Raw genomic sequence first — 20,094 nt, forward strand, 5'->3', positions numbered from 1 at the left:
CCAACATTTTCATTCATTGTCTGGAAGACAGAGCTTTCCATCCCATAACACTTACTTCAGACAAAAAATAACTTGTTAATATGTGAACACTGTTAAAGAGATAAATAAATAAAAACCGCTTCAGCTCAGCAACATTTTTACACTCATGATTTTATAATGGTGTGACACTACTCTTTCTTCTGAAAACTAAAACATTAGTGTATGTAAGACTGTGATGTAGGAACCCTGAAGACTAGATTTCAAGTTAAGTTCTCCTGCCAGAAATGTCCCAGGGCGTATATATTCCTGCCAACAAACATAAATGAATAATTCAGTCAGTGCTTCTCCATCAGTGACTTCAGCTTTGATTACTGTACAGATAATTAGACTTAGCAACACTGGGATTGTGCACCAATAGAGCGTGGAATTCAAACAGTATCTGCTACTATTAAACAATTGATTGAACGACTAATTTATGAGCGCTGCTCTGTTTTTTGAGTTTGAGGCTGCTGCAGGAACCAACCTTGATTGCTGGAGAAATGCTGGAAGACTTCAGAACAGGACACATTGACCACCTGCCCTGCTTCAGCCCTCAGCCAGCATCCTATCTCATCCCACTCTGTTTCACATCCTGCAAAGACAGAGGAGAAGCAGCAGGGACAGACGGTCATCATCAGCTGAAAGGTCTTAATACAAAACTGAAACGTTTTCACCTCAGCCAGACTCACATAAGAGTCTGCACCTGTTATCATGAAATATCATGATTAGAATATTTTGCATCAGGTTTTGTCTTCTGTTATGACATGACTTTGACAAGTTGGGCCCATTTCAAAGGTTTTTACCTTTTATGCTTTGAATTTCCATTCCACTAAAATTCAGAGGGAAATACGAATTGGCTTTTTTTTACTCTGGATCAAGCCCAAAGGCCAGACTACATAAAAGGCCTATTAAGCTTAGACAAAAAAGAAATTAGGCTAAATAGGATTCACAAAGGAATGATAATGCAGCAGGATTGCCAACTCTCATGGTTTGGTGGGAGACACCTGCTTTCAGGCTCTACACTCACACGCTGCCCAAACTAATCTCAAGGCAAACAAGACGAAGCCTCAAAGCCCTTCAAAGAGTTATTCAAGTTTAGGTTATTAGAATTGCATGGATTAAACAGGTTTTCTCTGCACACCAAACAGTCTGAGCATCAGACTTGTCCCACATTTCAGCAACAACAGTCAATACAGTAACACGCACAGTTGAGTCAAGCTATATTTAGAGTTCGACCTGGCCATTTGATTGGATCACTGTCATTGTCTCATTATACATGTACGGGAGGGGAATCAAGTTATTAACCAAAGTATTTCTGATGCTACGAGACTGTGGACTGTGTGAGTAAATGTTCAACACATCCTGCCTCTTCCAACTTTCACCGTGACCGTTGTTCATGTCAGTATAGTCAAAATCACAGCACAGACTACTTTAAGTAACTTTTAGTCAGATGTTGCTGCTAATTTATTATTATTAGAGCAGAACAATAGTCTCAACAGGCCTTAAGTGACCATGAGTTATCATGTAGTCCTAAATGGGCTGATTTTCTGTTACGGTTTCTGAAGCATTCAGCTATCTGACAAAAGAAACAAAGAAAGACATGGAAATAGGAAGCAGCTTTTTTGGGGAATTCTGCTGCACTAATATACACTTACGCTTTACCCTTTTTACAGAAATATGCAAAATTACTGACTTTGGAGCATGTGCGAAGCACCTCAGATAATTTTAGTTTGGTTGAGCGTATATATACAGAAGCTATTCAAACCTTCACTGTAGTGGATTTACACCTGGCTTTTGCATGATTTCCTCCATAACATGTTGACATGCATTTTTAAAAGTCCAGTTTTGGACTGGCTAAAAGATTTGTTTTTAGTTTCATGTAAACATGCTGAGGCCTACATAAACTTTCCCCAAAATGCAAAAAAGATACCACGGAAGTGCTTTTGAAGAAGAACTTGGTGACATGAATTTGATACATTTTTTTGTAGTGTACTATGTCCTGACAGATATGCACCTGATCAAAGGTCACTTTCTTTTTGAGCTCTCAAAGAATATGTTGTTGTTTGCCAAATTCACTTTGCAATTTTAAAGATCCATCTAAAATGTCGGAAAAATACAACTCCACCATAATTAAGTGTCTGTAGTGAGGCTCACCAGAATTAATTTGACCTAAAGTTGTGTTTGATGTCTTACTCTGTCTGTAAGAGTCTTTATTTTGAGTTTATCAAATACCCATAACTTTCATACTATAGAATGAATTCTCAAAAGGAACAGTTGTCCAGATTTATGCACATAAAGCAAAGGTAGCAACTTCAGATATTCATAATTATTTCCAACAGTGGTCACAATTAATGGCTTATGACATTGTGTACTTTTTCCACACAATCACAGCGTGTGAGTTAATATTGAATTATGTAATACCCAGCAGCTGCCTTCAAGTTGAGTCCTGAGCCGACGAACAAAAGAACTGGCATGCAAGACAAAAACAAATCTGATTTGGAAAAACTGTGCCACAAAAAACTTCTGGTTATACATCACAGTCAAGTTGGATATAACCTCAAGTGCGCTATCCATAAACTAATATTCTACATGCCCCCATTTAAACATTAAATGGTTCAGGCAAAGAGTGTGAGCATGTATGGTTGTTTGACTTGTTTGTCTCTGTGTTGGCCATGTGATGGACTGGCAACAGGGTGTACCTTGACGATGGTAGCTGGGATAGGCTCCTGAATTGGAGGGATTCAGGCAAAGCACCTCAGAATTGCTGATACATTATGATAAGCTTGCTAACTGGTGAATCAAGGAAATAATCAAAAGAAAGACTGAGGAAATGAACTTATCAGGCACCAACATCCAGATGCTTGTAAGGCAGGAAATATCTGTGGTCTAAATACTCATTCCCCAGAGGTGTATTATGACCTCAAAAAACCATGGGATGTCAGACGAGAGCAACAGACTCTCACAAACAGAGCCAAAACCAAAGGTGAAACCAAAAAGCTGATGGATTCCTTTATCTCTATGAAGATCCACCTATTGGGACTCAGATGATACTTCAGTTTTTCTTTTAAACTGAAGTTGTAGTATTGATTGGATGTAGGAGAGAAGCTAAACTTTGCCCACTTCAAAAGACATTTGTGTGCTTGTACATGCATGTCCCACAGATAGAAAACGAAGAATATGGAGGATTTAGGATTAGCATTTCTCATAGACACAAATATCAATCAGTGGCATTCTTTCACTTCCGACCATGAACATCTGTACATAATCTCATAACAGTTTATCCCAGATTCCTTGAGTTGTCTCAGTGTGGACCAAAATTGTAGGCCAGCTGACTGACAGTGAGACAGCTAAAGATTAAGAAGACCATTCATTTTCACTAAATGCATTAGAAAGTTGTTGGTTTCTTTTCATCCATTGATTGCAAATCCACATTATACTTGTCTCACGAATAGCTATCTTTTAAAATTAAGAAAGGTCACTAAAACAAAGAGTCTATACACAGAAACAAACCCTATGGATCTTGGTTACTGCTGACATTAAACTGAGACAGACTGCTGATTTACAAGCAGCAGCCTGTGTGGGTGGAATATGTATTTTCTCTCTGTGTTTTATTTCATTTATACAAAGGCTGTGTATCTAATCCATTATCCACTCATTCTCCTGTATTTCTCTATGTCACAAAGCCAACCATTTCCATCTGGTCAGGTGGTCTGCCAGAAATTATGTCAGTTTGAGTGTAACCCTGTGAAATGACAGTGGAGCTGAAGTGTGCCATTATTCACAGTGGCTCTGGATTTTTCACCTCAGTGTCTTCTATATTGCTGTCAGACTGACTCAGACTGATATTTCTGAAGCTGAGGATCAAGAGGGGTCTTAAAATGCACTTTCAGATTGACTGCCATAACACTGACGATTTGCTATGAATTCCAGGGGTTTTACGCTGTAGCTGATGACCACAATAACACCTACATATGTTGCACTATTCATGCCTTAACCTACAGCCTTTGTGATGGTATGCAGGGTAAATTTCCCTATTTATCTAAGGGAGGTATAACTTAAAAACTACAGGATGAATTTTAATGATGTTTTCTATAGGTTATGGCAGTGTCTAAAAGATTCATTCTAATGACCTTGTCGATCCCCTCACGTTTCTTCTTGTGGCAAATTTATTATCATAAGCTAGATATGTAAACAACTATCGGATGATCTACCAAGATTTTAGACATTCATTAACCCCTCAGGTGGTTATACAATGCCATTGGTCTCTAAAAGGCTGTATGTTATCAAGTCATCATGTGCGTTGTTGTTCATGAGCTTGCACACTGGGTTTCGTTGCCAATTTTATGTATTTTGTGTCTTTGTGGGTTCTCTGGGAAACTTGAGTATAAAACAAAGCTCCCTTTTCTCCTCTAAGGAACAGTAAGGTTATTAATCATTTGCACATCATTTGTCATCAATCTGATGACAGACCAAAATAGGTACATTAGTCCACCAGTCCAAACAGTCTCACAATTTAGGGTTAAATATACATTTATATGGCATAACAGTTGAGTGAGGTATTAAAGGGTAAAAGTCCTAATTGTAACCCTTTGCAAATAAATAGGAAATAGTGTGTTGGACGATCCCATGGTCTGTTGTGTGAGAGACAATGCTCCCATACAACCCTGCTCTTCCTGATATGAGATATATTGAACATATACATCATGCTGCACCTTTAGACTAATTCAAATTAATATTGACAACTAATTTATCTTAAAACTGTTACATAATGCGCCGTAGACTAATGAAGCCTTTGGACTTTCTGCCATAATACTAGAGTAGTGATGGGCAAAATGCTCCAAAGAACCTCATGGCTTCAGGATGCACAAGACAAAAAAAAGTGGCTAAACACATCTATGCATCTTTGCTACAGAAAGCAGCAGAGATAAATATTGGCTTGGGGTAGCCAGAGATGTGCTGAAATTTGACAACCATGGGACATTTTAGTTTAAACACAAATATGGGTCCCTAGAGGGCCCTGGACAGGTAGGGTGCTATGACTTAAACAATTACTATATTACATCTGTGTTACATTAGACTGAGTGAAAACATCAGTATCCAGGTGTTCATTGTCATGAGTGTATTCAGTAGTAAATGATTCTGGTCACTCTGCTTTCAGGAGCGAGCCTCTTCAGAACAGGGCACCACAACAGTGATTGAGAGTCTTTAATCCCAGATACTGCTGGAGCATAATCTGTTTCCCAGAGATTTCACCCACCCTGATACGGATGTTTTCATCAGTGTTAAGGTCAGTCAGTTACATGTCAGCAGAAATAGAGTCACTGTTAATATAATATTTCATTTGATATGCTCGGTCTTAAAAAAATACTTGCCTCTTGTTATGTTGTGTAAACTTTCAGTTATAAAGAAAACAACTCCTTCCCTTTATTATCTGTTTCCAACCAGTCTAAGCCAGAATTAATCACACCCACCCCCCCAAAAAAAAAAAGACTCTCAAACTTCGTCCTGTGAAGTGCATCTTGTTGGGAGGGGATGTAATCCATTGTGGATCAGACGATAAGAAGATTAAAACTGGCAGTGAAGGGCTGTTAGGAAAATAAAGGATGTGGTAACAAGCTTGCAGTTCACTATTTCTTAGAGTTTATTGAGAACAAAGAAAAGAAAATGAAAATTTCTGTATCTAAAGTATATAGAAATGGTATCAGGGATTAAAAGATTTATTTCTCGAAAGCTGTGGGTTTTCTTCTTTTTTTCTTTGGGCACTGTGATAATGGGTGAATCTGATTTTTTTTTTAATGTGGCGAGAAGAAAGCATCTTTCTAAGTGCATTGTATGTGGGAGGATCGTCCTCAGGTTTACGCAGATAGGGTTAATCCCAACAAAATCCTGGGAGAAGGATTTTGTTGAGGCAACAGCTTCCAAATTTTGCATCACGGCAGAGACGTTGGCATGTTTATGAGCACTTTGATGGGAGGAACTAACAAAACCAGCAGCATTTGTGTTGTTTGTTCAGACCAGCTGCAGCTTTTATGGCACTGAAGAACAGAGGAGCTGAAGGCAGACCTGATTTAATTAACCAAACTTCAGCTGTTAAAATCATCTGCCAAATTGAGTGTTTGAATTAAGTTTCATTCATTATAAGAGGACAAAAGTTAAAATGCACTATTTGCCATGAGCTTTTTTTTTTATTGAATTCTCCTTACAGACTGTGAGGCCTCAAGGTACAGTGACAGGCTGCTAAACTGGGAAACAAATGCAATAACAAAAATTGTTGCATTTCAGGAACACTGATGCACTCTGGCAGTATTAATTAGAGTCAAAGCATGTCTTAACACACTGACAACATGTGGGCTAACAGGAAACCCTGAATGTAGGTGTTTTGGACTGCATCCAGTGCTGCTTGTACATTACTTCAATGTTTACATAGAAAAACTTTTTGGGAGCCTTAATTATAATTTTCTGTTCTTCAGTTTTTCACAAAATATCTCTGTAGAGAGAGAATAAGTTGGTTATAATCATTGTAATATACTGTTGGTCTTTCCCTAGTATTGGTCCAGATTGAAACAGCAGCTGCATGGACTGCCATTAAATCTAGTTCAAGTGGTGGATACCATGAGCCTATTTTACTCAAACTTACTTTTACTTACTTTTTCTTTTCCATCAGAACCACTATTGAATTTTTCAGCATTTTGAGCTACAGTAGCTCTTGTATTGGATCGATCACATGCATCGGTGAGCTTTGGCCACCCATGACCCTGTTGCCTTTTCCCAGTTTTTCCTTTCTTGGACTGATTTCAAAAGGTCCTGACCAGCAACATCCCACGATTGCTGTAGTTATGAAAACCCTATGACTCAGTTGTCTATCCATCAGATCAATTTGACCCCTGTCAAAAGCTCAAATCCTTACACTTGTAGTATAATTAAAGGGCATGCTACAAGGACAAAATGTGCAATATGGCTTCTTCTACAGTTTAATAACCTTAAGGTAGCTATTATTTTTATATGTGATGACAAAATGATCCAGTTTGGGAATAAAATGCACTGTTAATCATGTTCTTCTGCATTAATTTGAAAAACTTAACTGTCAGTGTCCTTGCAACACATGATGCACATATTTGTGCCATAATACATTACATTAAATTATTCAATTAAGTTTTCCTGCTCCCGGTCTTAACTCAGACTTGTTATGCCTTAGGCTTTTTTTTGCTATTATGAGTCTTACAGATGAGATTGCTTCCAAGTTAGAATTCAATTTTTCTACCTGTGAAGCAGTGGAGTAGTATTCCCATGTGGGAATTTTCTTCTTCTGGATGCTTCAGCTCACATCTGGATTTACAGTCATACAGACACTGAGAGTGAGATGACAACTGCAATGTGCAGTTTTTAAAAATAAATCATCTTTAGACTGAATTTGGAGCCAGCAAAGAAAGACACACAATTATACACTGAAAGGAAGAGGATGAGGGAAAGTGTTTGTCCTTCTTCATCCATGTGGGCAGCAAAACCCATGAATTATGGAAACTCACGCCGTTTCACTGAGACTGACACTTTGCGTTTAATCACTGGAGGAGGTTGAACAACCAAGTGGGTAGAACTGGCGTGTTTTATTTCCTTACATATCAAACTGTCAGAGTGCACAATTAACTGACAAGCCAAAAGGCTTATTATTCCTTTCAAACATATCTTTTCAACATATTTTTTTCCAAAACGTTTTCTCCCTCCACTGAGCAGGGCTCTATTCTTAGGCTTTGATTAATACAGAGCTCTAGGGGAAGCTGTGCACTTTGAATGTCACTTCATTTAGGATTAACGGGGTCATATGAAATCACTTCGGACACAGACTGAGACCTTTCAGAGCATGGCTGATGGAACAACAAGATAATGCAATAATTTATTACAGAGCGTACGTTCAACAGACTTGTCAAAGGTATCAGAGGTTCTAATGCCATTACATGTTTTATATTAATGCATGCATGGGATAGTCAATTGTGGACTAAATGTATGTTATTTATCCCCAATTTAAATGGTTTTGCCTTCAAATTTCCATGTCAGGTAATTACAGTCAGTCCTATTCAATGCTTGGGAGAATGTATTCTGTCACTGACAGAAAAGCATTTTAAGATAGGCTTCTTGTAAGCAAAATTATGTGAAAAGCAACAGCCTCAGTGTTAGATAACATTACTTTTAAAGTACATAATTAGATGACAGGATGACCGCCATTGAAAAGTAATTCAAGTTACTGTGGCTTTGGCATTATCAAATTTAAACACCCTTTTGCAGCTCCTTGTGCACTTTGGTTATAAAGTCAGACAATATTTACCTTTGAATGTGCTGGCTGCTCTACCTCATTGCATAGCCTGTTTTATATTCGATAATCTGAAACTCTGGAGACTAATAACAGGAATCACAGCTGCAGTATCCCCTTTTCAGCTATTTGTTTCTGATAACATTTGCAAATAAACATAATCCCAAACACATGGGGCTGATTACTGAAGTTAAGGATTTAGTTGATGATCTTGTGACTCTATAGTCGTTGATAATGTCTCCTTTGCCACGTAACCAGCTACATATTCATTCATTTCCCTCAGAGAAGCAGCTTTTGCCGAGCTGACAGCCATGTTTTTTTTAACCTGTTTTTACATTAACTGGCGACCTTCAGCTGAAAGCGTGAGTGGTTTTTAGTTGCTTCGACAGCTGTTGGAAAACCTTAAGAAGCCTCTTAGCTGACCTTGTCAATGCCGGATTGTTTGTGTTTCATTAAATTGTCAATCCATAATGTTTGATCATTACACCGAGTCTACAGTGAACTGTCACATACAAGAAATATCTAGTTGCATTATTATTGCAATTAAATGGGAGCTGCTGAAAGTAGGACAGGAGGATTAGTCCTCACCGTGAATGTACCTTTTTTTTATTCAACTGTAATTAGAAGCAATTTTCTCTGGCAAAGTTCTCCTTGTCTGATTCCAGCATCACCTCTGTAGCATTTTACTAATTTTTTAAAGATATTTTTTCATTTACTTCTATTTGTATTTGTAAATGGTTGAGACTTAGAAAACAGATGTAATGTCCTCCTGCCAGTCAAACAGACATCAGCAAACAGCAGTAAAAGACAAGCACAGCCAGTTTTCTTTAAACTGACAGGCAATGTATTGATCATATTCTGTCAAAGCAACAGCAATAGCAAAAAAGTATTAAGAACACTGCCAATAGGGCCCTTAAATCAGAATATCAGAGGGATTTAGCATGGATACAACGTTTGAAACCCACATGTTTCATGTTTCCCCAGAAACATGACAGAAAAAAATTTCCCGACCAGAGGATGAATATTACGTTGTATGACAAATGTTTGTTTGTGGAGTCTCTAACATTCTTCCAGGTTGGGTGCAACCAAATTTAATCAGTTTGCAAATGTATACTTCCTGACATAGCACAGATATCATGTTAATTATCACGGTTCGAGATAGGAATCCTACACTCATATTTTGGGTAAAATGCTTGGGTGTTCCTATATATTTTCTGAATAGCATAAATTCACACGTGCAGCTTCTGTTAGAAAATAAATAATTTATCACATAATTTATCTCGGTAACTGTGTTAAAAGGTTGCATCTACATTTTCTTAAAAAGAGATAAAACAGAGAAGCCCAGATTATTCTAATTCATATATGTACAATTTAGTGGTCACAAGTTAATTTGACTGTTTCCCTTGTTTGAGAGACAGTGGGTCTTGTTCTGAATGTCATGTATCTGATTAGTTTTGCTCTCTCTGATGTGGTTTCTAATCCTTTTTGAAATTATTATTATTATCATTTTCCTTAAAGCACTGAGTTTCATCACAATTCTGCTTTTTACTCAAACACGACTCCATCAAGTGAGATCTGTGTGGCAATTTAAATAAAACAGACAAAAATCTAAGTCTCAGTGAAAACTGTTTTTTCCTGCACTGCTCGGTGTAGCTCCAATTAACCTGCAAAATTACAATGTGACTGGATACTTCTTGTATATGACAATGCCCTCATCATGTACTGACAGTTTGAAGCACAAACATTGCAGCATTATTGAGGACAGCCACACATAGTCTTCTGGTTTTTCAACACCAGCTGTAGCTACCAGCAGCAATTTTTAGCGTTTTAAAGGTCTTAATTTAAAAAAAAAAAAAACAGCTCTAACTGTAACGCCAGTGCTGTTGAGCTGTACTTAGCCTGAAGGGGCTTTTTCAAATCTGAAGTAGAATTCTTCACTGCTGACAGACACTTATTATCACCCAGGCACAAAATATATATTTTGATTGCTCTGGTTTTCACCCACAAATTCAAAATAATATGAAAACTTCTATGACGTGAACATTATGTCCTCTGCCGTCTATCAGAGTGAGCGGCAAATGCGTACTGACGTGTGTAGGACTGACTTCTGAGGACTCGAAGCAGAGGCAAAAGAGGCACGGAATGTGTCAGGGACTAGGGCCAAAGAGATGCATCGAGAGATAGAAATGGCCCAATGAATTTGGAATTAAAAAATCTCTCTTTCTTCCTTCTATGTTTTGTGGTAACAAAACACACAGGTTTACATGGCATGAATGAATAAATGAATGAATGAATGCTTATTTGAGAAAGTATCTACCAAAGTACAATATTAATAGTTGCACACAAAAATAACTGATGAGATTTCTTGTGAACCTTTTTTGAGCATCTTGGACAGTTTAACTGATTTTCAACTGTTGATCTGACAAAACAAGCTACACCCATTTTTAGCCAACAGTAACATGAACTGGCATGGATCAAACACTGTCGGTTTGGACCCTTTACCACCAGGAGACACTGATGACAGTTATCACTTGAGAAAGGTGAAATTTCAGCTCTGCACGATTCTCCAGCTCTGCATGACCACATGCTATCTGCACAGCTGGCACCACCGGCTGGACTCACTAACACATGTGAAAATTCGTCAACAGTAGTTTGACTGCATAATGAGCAACGGATGATAGCTTTGCACCAAAGTGTTGAGTCTCTTCAGCATTAATTAAGATCAATTTAGTCTGGAAATGTTAAAGTTCGTCACTCTCACAGGGGGGAGCTGATCGCGTGTTGAGGCAATTTGGATGTGAATCCTTTTTGGAAGCATTTCAGCCCACCAGGAAACGCCAGGTTCACTAGTTTAGAAAGTCAATTAATCAGATTTGAAAGACAAGCAGGTCTGGCCTCAACAGGGGAAAGAGCAGGTCTCTGGGTGGTTATATGATCACCATGATGTATATAACGTGATGTAACAGCACATATTGCAACAAGCAGCATATAATGTCACACTTTCAACATGTTGTTTTCAACATAATGTTTTCTATGTGAATAAAACATTGGTTTAAAGATTGGAAAATTATTGCACTCTGTTTTTGTTCACCTTTTAAACAGAACCCAGCAAAAGCAGATATGACATAGAATAAAAATACACAATAAAAGTTTTGATCTCTGTCAGCTTCTCTCTTGGTGTAATATTACCAGAGGAAATAACATTTAGGAAAGTTGTACTTTAACATTGCAGTTAGTTTAATGAGTAATGCGAACCACGAACAGAGTGATTTATTGTTCTTTTGCAAGGTTCTCTCATCTTCATAACATAACTCTGGAGCTCATAAATAATGGCCATTGGCTTGTGTGGTGCTCCTGCGCTGTCATAATGAAGGGTCTGATTAGTTATGTAAGCTGGACGTTTGACAATGCACTCAAAAAGCTAAGTTATTTCCTTTTTGGTTGTAGACTCACTGTAAGCTATGACGAAAATGTGAATCAAACACCTGTTAAGATGAGCCTGAAAGCATTCTGAATAGATATTACAGATTCAGACTATTGTTTTTATTCATCAGTGTGGTCTTTTGAAAAAGAAATCCTCTTACCACACTTCAACAGTTCTGGAATATGAGACTGGAATGTCTTTTTTAAAAATCCTGAGCTTTTCAGTTTGTTGGGCAAAAATTTGAGGACATCGTCTTAGACATCAAAATAAATTATTAAGCTGCAGCTCTATCATGTAGTGGAACCTTAAAATATGGGAAGTTAATAATAATTTCTCGCACTTAATTTCAGTAGAAAATGTTTGCTCAGTGCAAAAGACGAAAGTCTCTCTATAAGTCTTGTCTTGAAGGCACAGGAGCGTGTAGATGTTTGGGTGTTTGCCTTAACGTCTCCTGCGTTTCATAGTCATAAGAAGCTAAGTAAAAACTTTGCCTTGGCAGTAAATACAGTTTAACGTCACAATAAAAGCAACATATCGGGCTTTCAAGCAGTTTGGAGACGCTGGTTGAACTTAATCGTCACTTTCCTCCCAGAAAGAATACCTTGCGTTATTCAGTTTGACCCCACATCTCCAATTCCGTGTAGCCTACACATACATCCGTTAAAATCCACTCGTCCACCGCCAGACACTCTTGATCTTTCTCGGTGATCTCTCCAAGTGAGTGTTTGTGTGAGGAAACAACACAGCAGCATACAGAGACACGAACCCACCGCTTTGCTCGGTTTGGTTTTGCGCCTCGCTCCTCCTCGTCTGGCTACAAATCTCTCGAGCCCTCAGGTGCTGAGAGATGATGGCGCAGTCCGGGTGAATGGCTTCACCCTGAAAATAAGATGCGACTAAGTTATACGTGATGATGCAGACACATGCAGCACAAGCCGGTGCATTTATTCGCTTGCGCGGAGGAGTTATGCGCGTGAGCGGGCGCGGCGATGGTATGGGGAAATCAAACAGCAGTTCATTCATCAAACATCACCAACTGCAACACTTTTACAGCTCAATATAACTACCTTGATAATTACGAATCGACTCAAGTTGACATTTCATGTCAAAGAATTTCAGTAACATTGAAATTAATCTGGTTTTCATCAAGCCTTTTGCAAAGTCATGCGCAAACCTTTCAGGCAACATCTGGACATCCGTGTTTACCCTGCTTATTTCGTCAGTGATTGATCACAGTGTTGATGGATGCTGGTGGATGGAAAAACACTAATTACTGCCAGCAGCGTAATGAGGACATTTTCTGTCCAAGTGTGACGCATGCCCCAAAGAGATACAGACGGGCATCGGACAAATAGGTTAACCGCATTACAGCCAATATGTCATTTTGAATTAAGGAGATTGTTTTCTAATCTAGAAGAATTTGGTGCGTAAAATGCAGATGCCAAAGGAAAAACTTTTGATGCACTTTTAGATGCTTTTTAATCAGTTGTGATTTCAGCCCAGATTGGCAATGCCTGCGAGGAACCTTTCTTTATACGATAAAATAATGATATTCCACTCACCATCGGCCTGGACCACAGCAGATAAAGGACGAGGAGCATCACTTTCTCATGTCGTCCTCTAATCCCCCTATAGGACATTCCCATGGTCAGATAAGTCCTCCTTATGTCCAACATCGGATAATGATGTCAGCGCAAATCCAGGTTTGCTCCGTTGTGCCTCTTTTAAGACTCACTTCTTCTTGACAGATGCGGTTTGAAAATCTACTCTGTCAACCCAAAATAGACTGATACTGCTTCTTCCTGCGCGCTGCAAACTTGAGGGACCGGAGAGCTGCCGCTGCTGCACATCTGCGCTCCGTCTCAGCAGAGTAAAATCAGTTCAATGAGTATCTCCATTCACACAAAAGGGGGACGCCTCATAGAGAAACAGCCAATGGCCTAATTTCAAGTCACAGAGCGTTTCCTACATATATTAATGAGGGTCAACCAGTAGGTTATGTCTTTAAAAAAAACATTGCTTAGCTTGTACATTGTCTGATATTTACACCAAGCAACTATTAACAGAGGACATTATTATTCGTCACCTACAGGCCAGACCTGTGAGCAGGGGTGGATTGCAACCACAAGTGGTGAGGTCATTTCTAAGTAACATGACAGCACAGGGCTTTTACAATTGAATCATACATTTTTGTAATATGCCTATATTTGGGTACTAAGAGGATGCCTTGCAAGTTTTAGCAGCAAAATATGCATAAAGTAGGTGGACATTATGAATAATGATCCCTCACTGGCAGAAACATCAATCCCATTGAACGTCAGGAACACACAAAAAAGATGTTTTTGTTTCCAGAATGAATGGACATTGTTAAGATGTGTTTTGACAGTGGGCTGGGTGTACTATCATCACTTTAAGGTTCTTTTCTTTACATTAGACAATTTAATTCCTTCAGGGCTGCTGTGGGAATTGTTCAATTGTAAAGCCCAACATATAGGAAATGCAGGAAATGAACATGAGTAGGTTTTCTGTATGAGTCTAAAGGTAATCAGTGTTAGTAAAGCAGTAGCAGTTTGTTTTAAAGGGACATTTTCTTTACATTATCTCTATTAAATACTGAAGATGTTGGACAGATGATTTGCTGTTTCCCCAAAGGAAATGGATTCCTTCATTTTCTTGTTTACCAAAAAAAAAGCTAAACTAGCAAGGCTTTGTTGGCCTCACATTTAATTTATTCTTCAATTGAGATGAATAACAATGGAAAACAAATGCATTTTTAAATGTAATTGTTTAAACTGAATGTATAATATGCCTGAGACATATCTTAGTGTTCTAGTTCAATTGTTCTTTCTATTAATTCAAGAATTAGGTAATCAGTATATTGTACAGTGCTCCAGTGTCAAAGTAATGTCTGAAAATTTTAACAGTGTCCACTAGAATAAGCTCATGTCATCATTTCACTTTAGTCAGAAGATACAACCACACAGCAAACCCGAGGCTGTATGATATTCCAGCAAAACGCAAAGGGATGAGAGGACTTCAGTAAGATAATTCTGGCCATAAAGCTGATTCAAGCAGGACAAAAGAAGCATAATAAAAGGAAAATAAAGAAATGTTGCACATCTAAAGTTGACTGTTGACCATTCTTTTCTTTTAGAGGTGATTTATTAACAGCATAATGGCACAAAGTTTAAGGTATATGACTACATATACATACAGGAACTTCAAGGCAGTCCACCACAAGCCCACAATAAGTCTTATCTATGATCAGTGCTTTGTGATGCCATAATGTTATGATTAGGCACTCCCCTTCCTTTTATCTGAATCCAACTGTGCACTGAAAATGTATTCATATGGATCTTGTACAAAGGACACTGTGGTCACTAAACACTGAGAAGTTTGGCAGCACTATCCTTAAAGATGTAAAGACATTTCTCTAATCAGAGCTTACAGCAGGAGTGCAAGGTTAGTTGTAATTTTTGGCACCGTTGTTGCATTTTATAAGAGACTGATTTCCTTTTGAATATTCTGAGCATGCAGTAGCTGGAAATGCTGCCAAATGTGTCTGTGACTGAAGAACAGCTTCTAAAATCTGTGGAATGACTTAGAGGATTGTACAATTCCATCTTGGCACCTTTGAATGAGAAGCACACATCCATGTTGGGGTTTGGGGGGGGGGGGGGGGGGGGGGGGGGCTTGGCGAGTGATTTACAAATGGGGTCACGTCACACAGTTTCCAGGTGTGAATGTAGAGCAGGACAGCGCTAAAAACGACAAACCCTTCCCCACAGACTACCCTCCAAAGAACAAGAACGAAAGATTCAACCTTCAAGCACCCTTGTGGGGCTCCTTAGTGGTTCATTTACAAGAACATTCGCTACAGGTGTTTAAGAGGATCTCCTGTCAAACAGTGGTGGAGCATGATTATCATTGTGCTAAGATGCGACACAGTTCCTCAGCGGCTTCAGAACAATTTTAATGGAGTGATTTTTCAAATCTCGCTGTAAAAGATGGCTGTTATCAGGTTGTCAGGTTGACATGGACCTCCCCTAAATGTTTGAATCAGAATCAGAGTTTAAAAAGAGCTTTGTCTGATCCAACCTATGCCTGTTTGAACAATGGCTTTTCCACACATATTGTTTGCATTGAAATGAGGCTTTTTTTCTGCCCAGAGTTTGAACCTCAAAAGAGCCTATTTCATTGTTCTAGCATGAGCTTCCACAAAATACTGGTATCAACTCCTGTATTACTCACTTATGGCCAGGCTTAAGATTAAATTCATCCCAAATGAAGATGAATAAAATATAGGTCAGCAAGTTGTGATTACATTCTTAATTTACTGGTTGAGAGCCCGCAGGGATTTCTTAAATTGCTCTGTTCTGTCTGACTAAGAGTTGGAAACCAAAAGGCTATCATATGCATTTTAAAAACCAGAAAGAAAGATGATGAAATGATTGAATTATTGGTTAAAAAGGCACGTAAGAGTAGCTGCTCCTCAGAATAGCTGCATTCTAAAATAAAACTCTTTTTACCGCATATCAAAAATAAACTGCGCATCTCTTTTGCTGTTTGTTTATCCTAAACCCTGTTTCACTTCAGGAGCCATACAGTGGATGGAGAAGAAATGTTGCTTTGGAATTTAAAACCATGATTGCTCAGAAGTCATGGCATCAGTGCGCTTCACAAGAATGCCCCGTGTTTACCGACCTGCCTGACCTTTGATGATTGCTTTGTATGATGAAAGACTGACAAAAAGAAGAAACGCAGAAGATCAAAAGCTGCAGAGTCTGAGTTTGTATTTTCTAATATCTTTGATTTCCTATACAAAAAAAGTACTTTGTTTATGCTTACAGTTGATCCAAAATATAAGACCCTGTGCACAGAACAGCAATGAGGACACAAATTGTACAGTATAACTAATTCCAAAAAGGTTAGAATGTGGAGAAAAACAGAATGAAATGATTTGCAAATCTCGAAAGCCAATATTTCATCAACAATAGAACATAAAAACATGAAATATTGAAAATGAGACTTTTAACGATTTCACAAAAAGTATCAGCTCATCTGGAATTTTATAGCAGCAATAAGTCTCAAAAGAGTTGGGACAGGGGCAGCAAATGGCTGGAATAGTAAAAGGTACTGAGAAGAAGCAGCTGGATGAACATGTGCCGTTGATCAGGTCAGTTGTCAAAAGGTCAGTAACCTGATTGGGTATAAAAAGAGCACCTTAAAGAGGCAGAGTCTTCTGGAATAAAAACGAAAGCAGAGGTTTAGCAAAAAAATTTGGAGAATCTATGCACATATCAGTATTTGCTGCCCATGATCTTTGGGCCTTCAGGCAGCACTGCATCAAAAATAGGTAGGATTGTGTCACTTCCACTGCGCCATCCACAAATGCAGATTAAAGCTTTGTTCACGCAAGAAAAAGCTTTGTGCAAAAATGATCCAGAAACACCAGTCTCTTCTGTATGTCAAAGCTGGTTTAAAATCAGCCAAGGAAAAGTGGAAAACCGTTCTGTGGTTAGACAAATAAATCAAAAGTTAAATTTATTTTTGGAGATCAGAGAATCTGAGTCCTAAAGAGGAGAGGGAGTTTCCAACTTATCAGTGCTCAGTTCAAAAGTTTGCATCTCCGATGGTATATGGGAGCATTAGTGCCTGGGAACTGGCAGCTTGCACATCTGGAAGCGCACCATCAATGCTGAAAGGTATCCACAGGTTTTAGAGCAACACATGCCCCCATCCAGGTGACATCGGGACCCAGCAGAAGTCATGTCTGCAAACATGTTGGGTGTAATTGCTCTAACACTTATTCAAAGTAGAAAGATTTAGCTAAAGTTTTTTCTTAGAAAGGTTTTTGCCTCCCCACAACTTGTAAAATGTTTCCCCCCCCTCTTATCTATAACCTACAGACTCAGTATATAACGCAGTGCACAATGGGTCCCCTGCGGAGTTCTTCACCTTAATACAGGACAAGTAAGACCTGCACGTGCCTGGACTCTTTCCTAAAATCTTAATCAATTTAACCTTGATGAAAAAATGGATGTTCTTACTCTGGTGACCCGTAAATGTGTCGTGAGTCAGGTCTTGTAGTCACAGTGTGTTTCAGTTGTATACCTGTTAGCTATGGTTGACTATGAATTTGATTTGGTTTGACAGCTCAGCTTAGTTTTAGCTACACATAGTGAGTCCACAGGCACAGTCAGTGGAGCAGAAACTAGTTTTTCTTCAAAAGCCTTCCCAGGTTCAAGCAGTTTCTCTTCTGAAAAGTGCATGAAGCATTTTAGACCTGACAGTGGCTTTTTTCAACCATTTATTTTAGGAAAGAGTTGTGCTCGCTATGAACTCAAGAGTAAACCACTGAAGCGGTACAGCAGAGCCTAACACACACACACACACACACACACACTGCACTGCTTGGACAATGAACGTCCATAAGACAAAAATCAAACGCTGCCGTCACAGCTGCTGGTGGCAGGAAGAAAGGATGGGAAAGGTTGGATGACAGAGGAATAAATGAGTCAAAGACAAAAAGCAGATCATTTCAGAGATTTCAAGTATACAAGTTTACATTTTTCTGGAAACAGTTAATGAGGAAAAAACCCAAGCCTCAATTCCTTTAACTGTGTTAATTTCACAATAACTTTTTGGGAACTTCTGCTGCTTATCCCACTCTCCTTCATAAAGATTAAAGCAAATGTTTTTAGGTATTATAAAGGTTCAATGGAAAAGCCATTTTGGGTTGAAACCCCCACTGTGATAAACGCTTCAGTTTGTACGAGGCTTATGATAGGACATTGCAGATGTAGAGATGCCTTTTTTAACATGAGGTTAGATGAGGCGAGCCGTCTGAGCTTTCACCGTTTTTCAACATCTTTCAGATTTCTGAAATCATTTGATGTCAGTGACAAGTAACACATCAATCAGTTGTGGATAACTCCACAGCATGGCTCAGATCCCCAGGGGAAGAACACATGAAAGTGGTTATTTACATTTCATGGGGCTGTATACATTAAAAAACTTGTAGCTTATGAGACATGTTGAATTGTTATACCAGTGATGTTGCAATCCACCGGGATGGCTGAGAGGGGTTCAAGAGCCATTTTTGTTAGCGTGTTTAGTATAAATGTGAAGTACAGCCTCCTGCAGGGCAACTTGGAGCAATGATGCTGTAAAAGAAATAACATGATAATTCTTCCTAAAATTGCTTCAAAGATTCATAACCTGCTGTGGATAATGCATTAAAAAATCATAAGTGATACATTTCACGATTATATGAGAATAATAAATACCCTATATTCTGTTTTAAAATCTAAAACTGTACTAGTACTGAATTTATTGAAACATGTACAAACAGGAATGCTAAAGCAGTATATAAGGCAAAAACAGTGTCTTTTAAACAATTACAACATCTGACAGATAACATTTGAACATGGTCAGATTCATTCTTCAACACAGCCTGAACACCCTCAGACAACCTTTCTTGTAATTTCCTTAACCTCTGTATGAGGACATCATATTTTTGGTTATCAGACAGAGTTTCCCCATTTGTGGACACATGTTCCTAGATAATATCTGGTTATTATATTTATTGGTTTCACCTAACCCCAAATAGCTTGAAGACATCTAAAATGTAAGCCAAACTAAAGCTCAGGTCTTACCTAGCTCAGGTTAAATAGTCTTCAGGAATAGTTCCCCAGCCTTCTTTAGGATATCCCAAAGCTCTCCTTTGGATGTTGGCTGCCTTATTCTTTTTTCAGTTCCCCACGTCAACATGATCCCACACTGCTTTAATAATGTTGAGGTCCAGTCTCTGGGGTGGATTCATCTCTCCTTAAGACCTGTTGTTAATGATTTTCAGTCTATTTCTTCTGTTATTTGGTATATATTAGCCTTTTCTCCATAATACCCTGAATTAACAATGGTTTCTTGATGGCCATCCATCCACAGAGAATGTTTCCAACTAAATCTTGGGGAATAGATCAATTATTCAGATGCATCTCTCAGGTCCTGTGTCACATCTTTATTGATATATTATATATATCAATAAAGTATATTATATGTATACATATATATGTATGTATGTATATATATATATACATATATATGTATATAGTTTGGCTCAACAAGCCTATCTTCAGCAGGACAATGGAAACAATGCTATTTACTTTCAAATTTAACCCTGCCGAAACTTATAATTTTTCATTTCTAGGGATGTTTTTGATAGAGGTAGAAGTGACAAAAAAAGTGTAAAAGAAAGTCTACATTGTTTTAAAACGGAAACTTTTTGGGTAACAATTGTCTCCCCACAGTGGTCGGCCGGCATCCTGTCAAAATGTCAACGATAACG

At 38.4% G+C, this 20,094-nt stretch overlaps 2 protein-coding genes across 2 annotated transcripts in view; both read right to left on the minus strand.

Annotated features, from left to right (window-relative positions):
• Positions 1-13,548, minus strand: part of LOC140268881 (vasoactive intestinal polypeptide receptor 1-like) — a 28,604-nt gene extending 15,056 nt beyond the window's left edge. Inside the window, exons 1-3 of the mRNA XM_072363876.1 lie at positions 13,310-13,548; positions 12,518-12,626; positions 503-610 (exon numbers count right to left, since the gene is read on the minus strand). Coding sequence (XP_072219977.1) covers positions 503-610; positions 12,518-12,626; positions 13,310-13,423 — 331 coding nt within the window. The 5' untranslated portion in view covers positions 13,424-13,548. The remainder of the gene's footprint in view (positions 1-502; positions 611-12,517; positions 12,627-13,309) is intronic.
• The window catches only part of LOC140268337 (E3 ubiquitin/ISG15 ligase TRIM25-like), a 142,925-nt gene that overhangs the window by 106,869 nt on the left and 15,962 nt on the right, over positions 1-20,094 (minus strand). The window lies entirely within an intron of this gene.

This window comes from Leuresthes tenuis, unplaced genomic scaffold (assembly GCF_036924035.1).
Source record: "Leuresthes tenuis unplaced genomic scaffold, fLeuTen1.0.hap1 SCAF_14, whole genome shotgun sequence".
Lineage (NCBI taxonomy): Eukaryota > Metazoa > Chordata > Actinopteri > Atheriniformes > Atherinopsidae > Leuresthes > Leuresthes tenuis.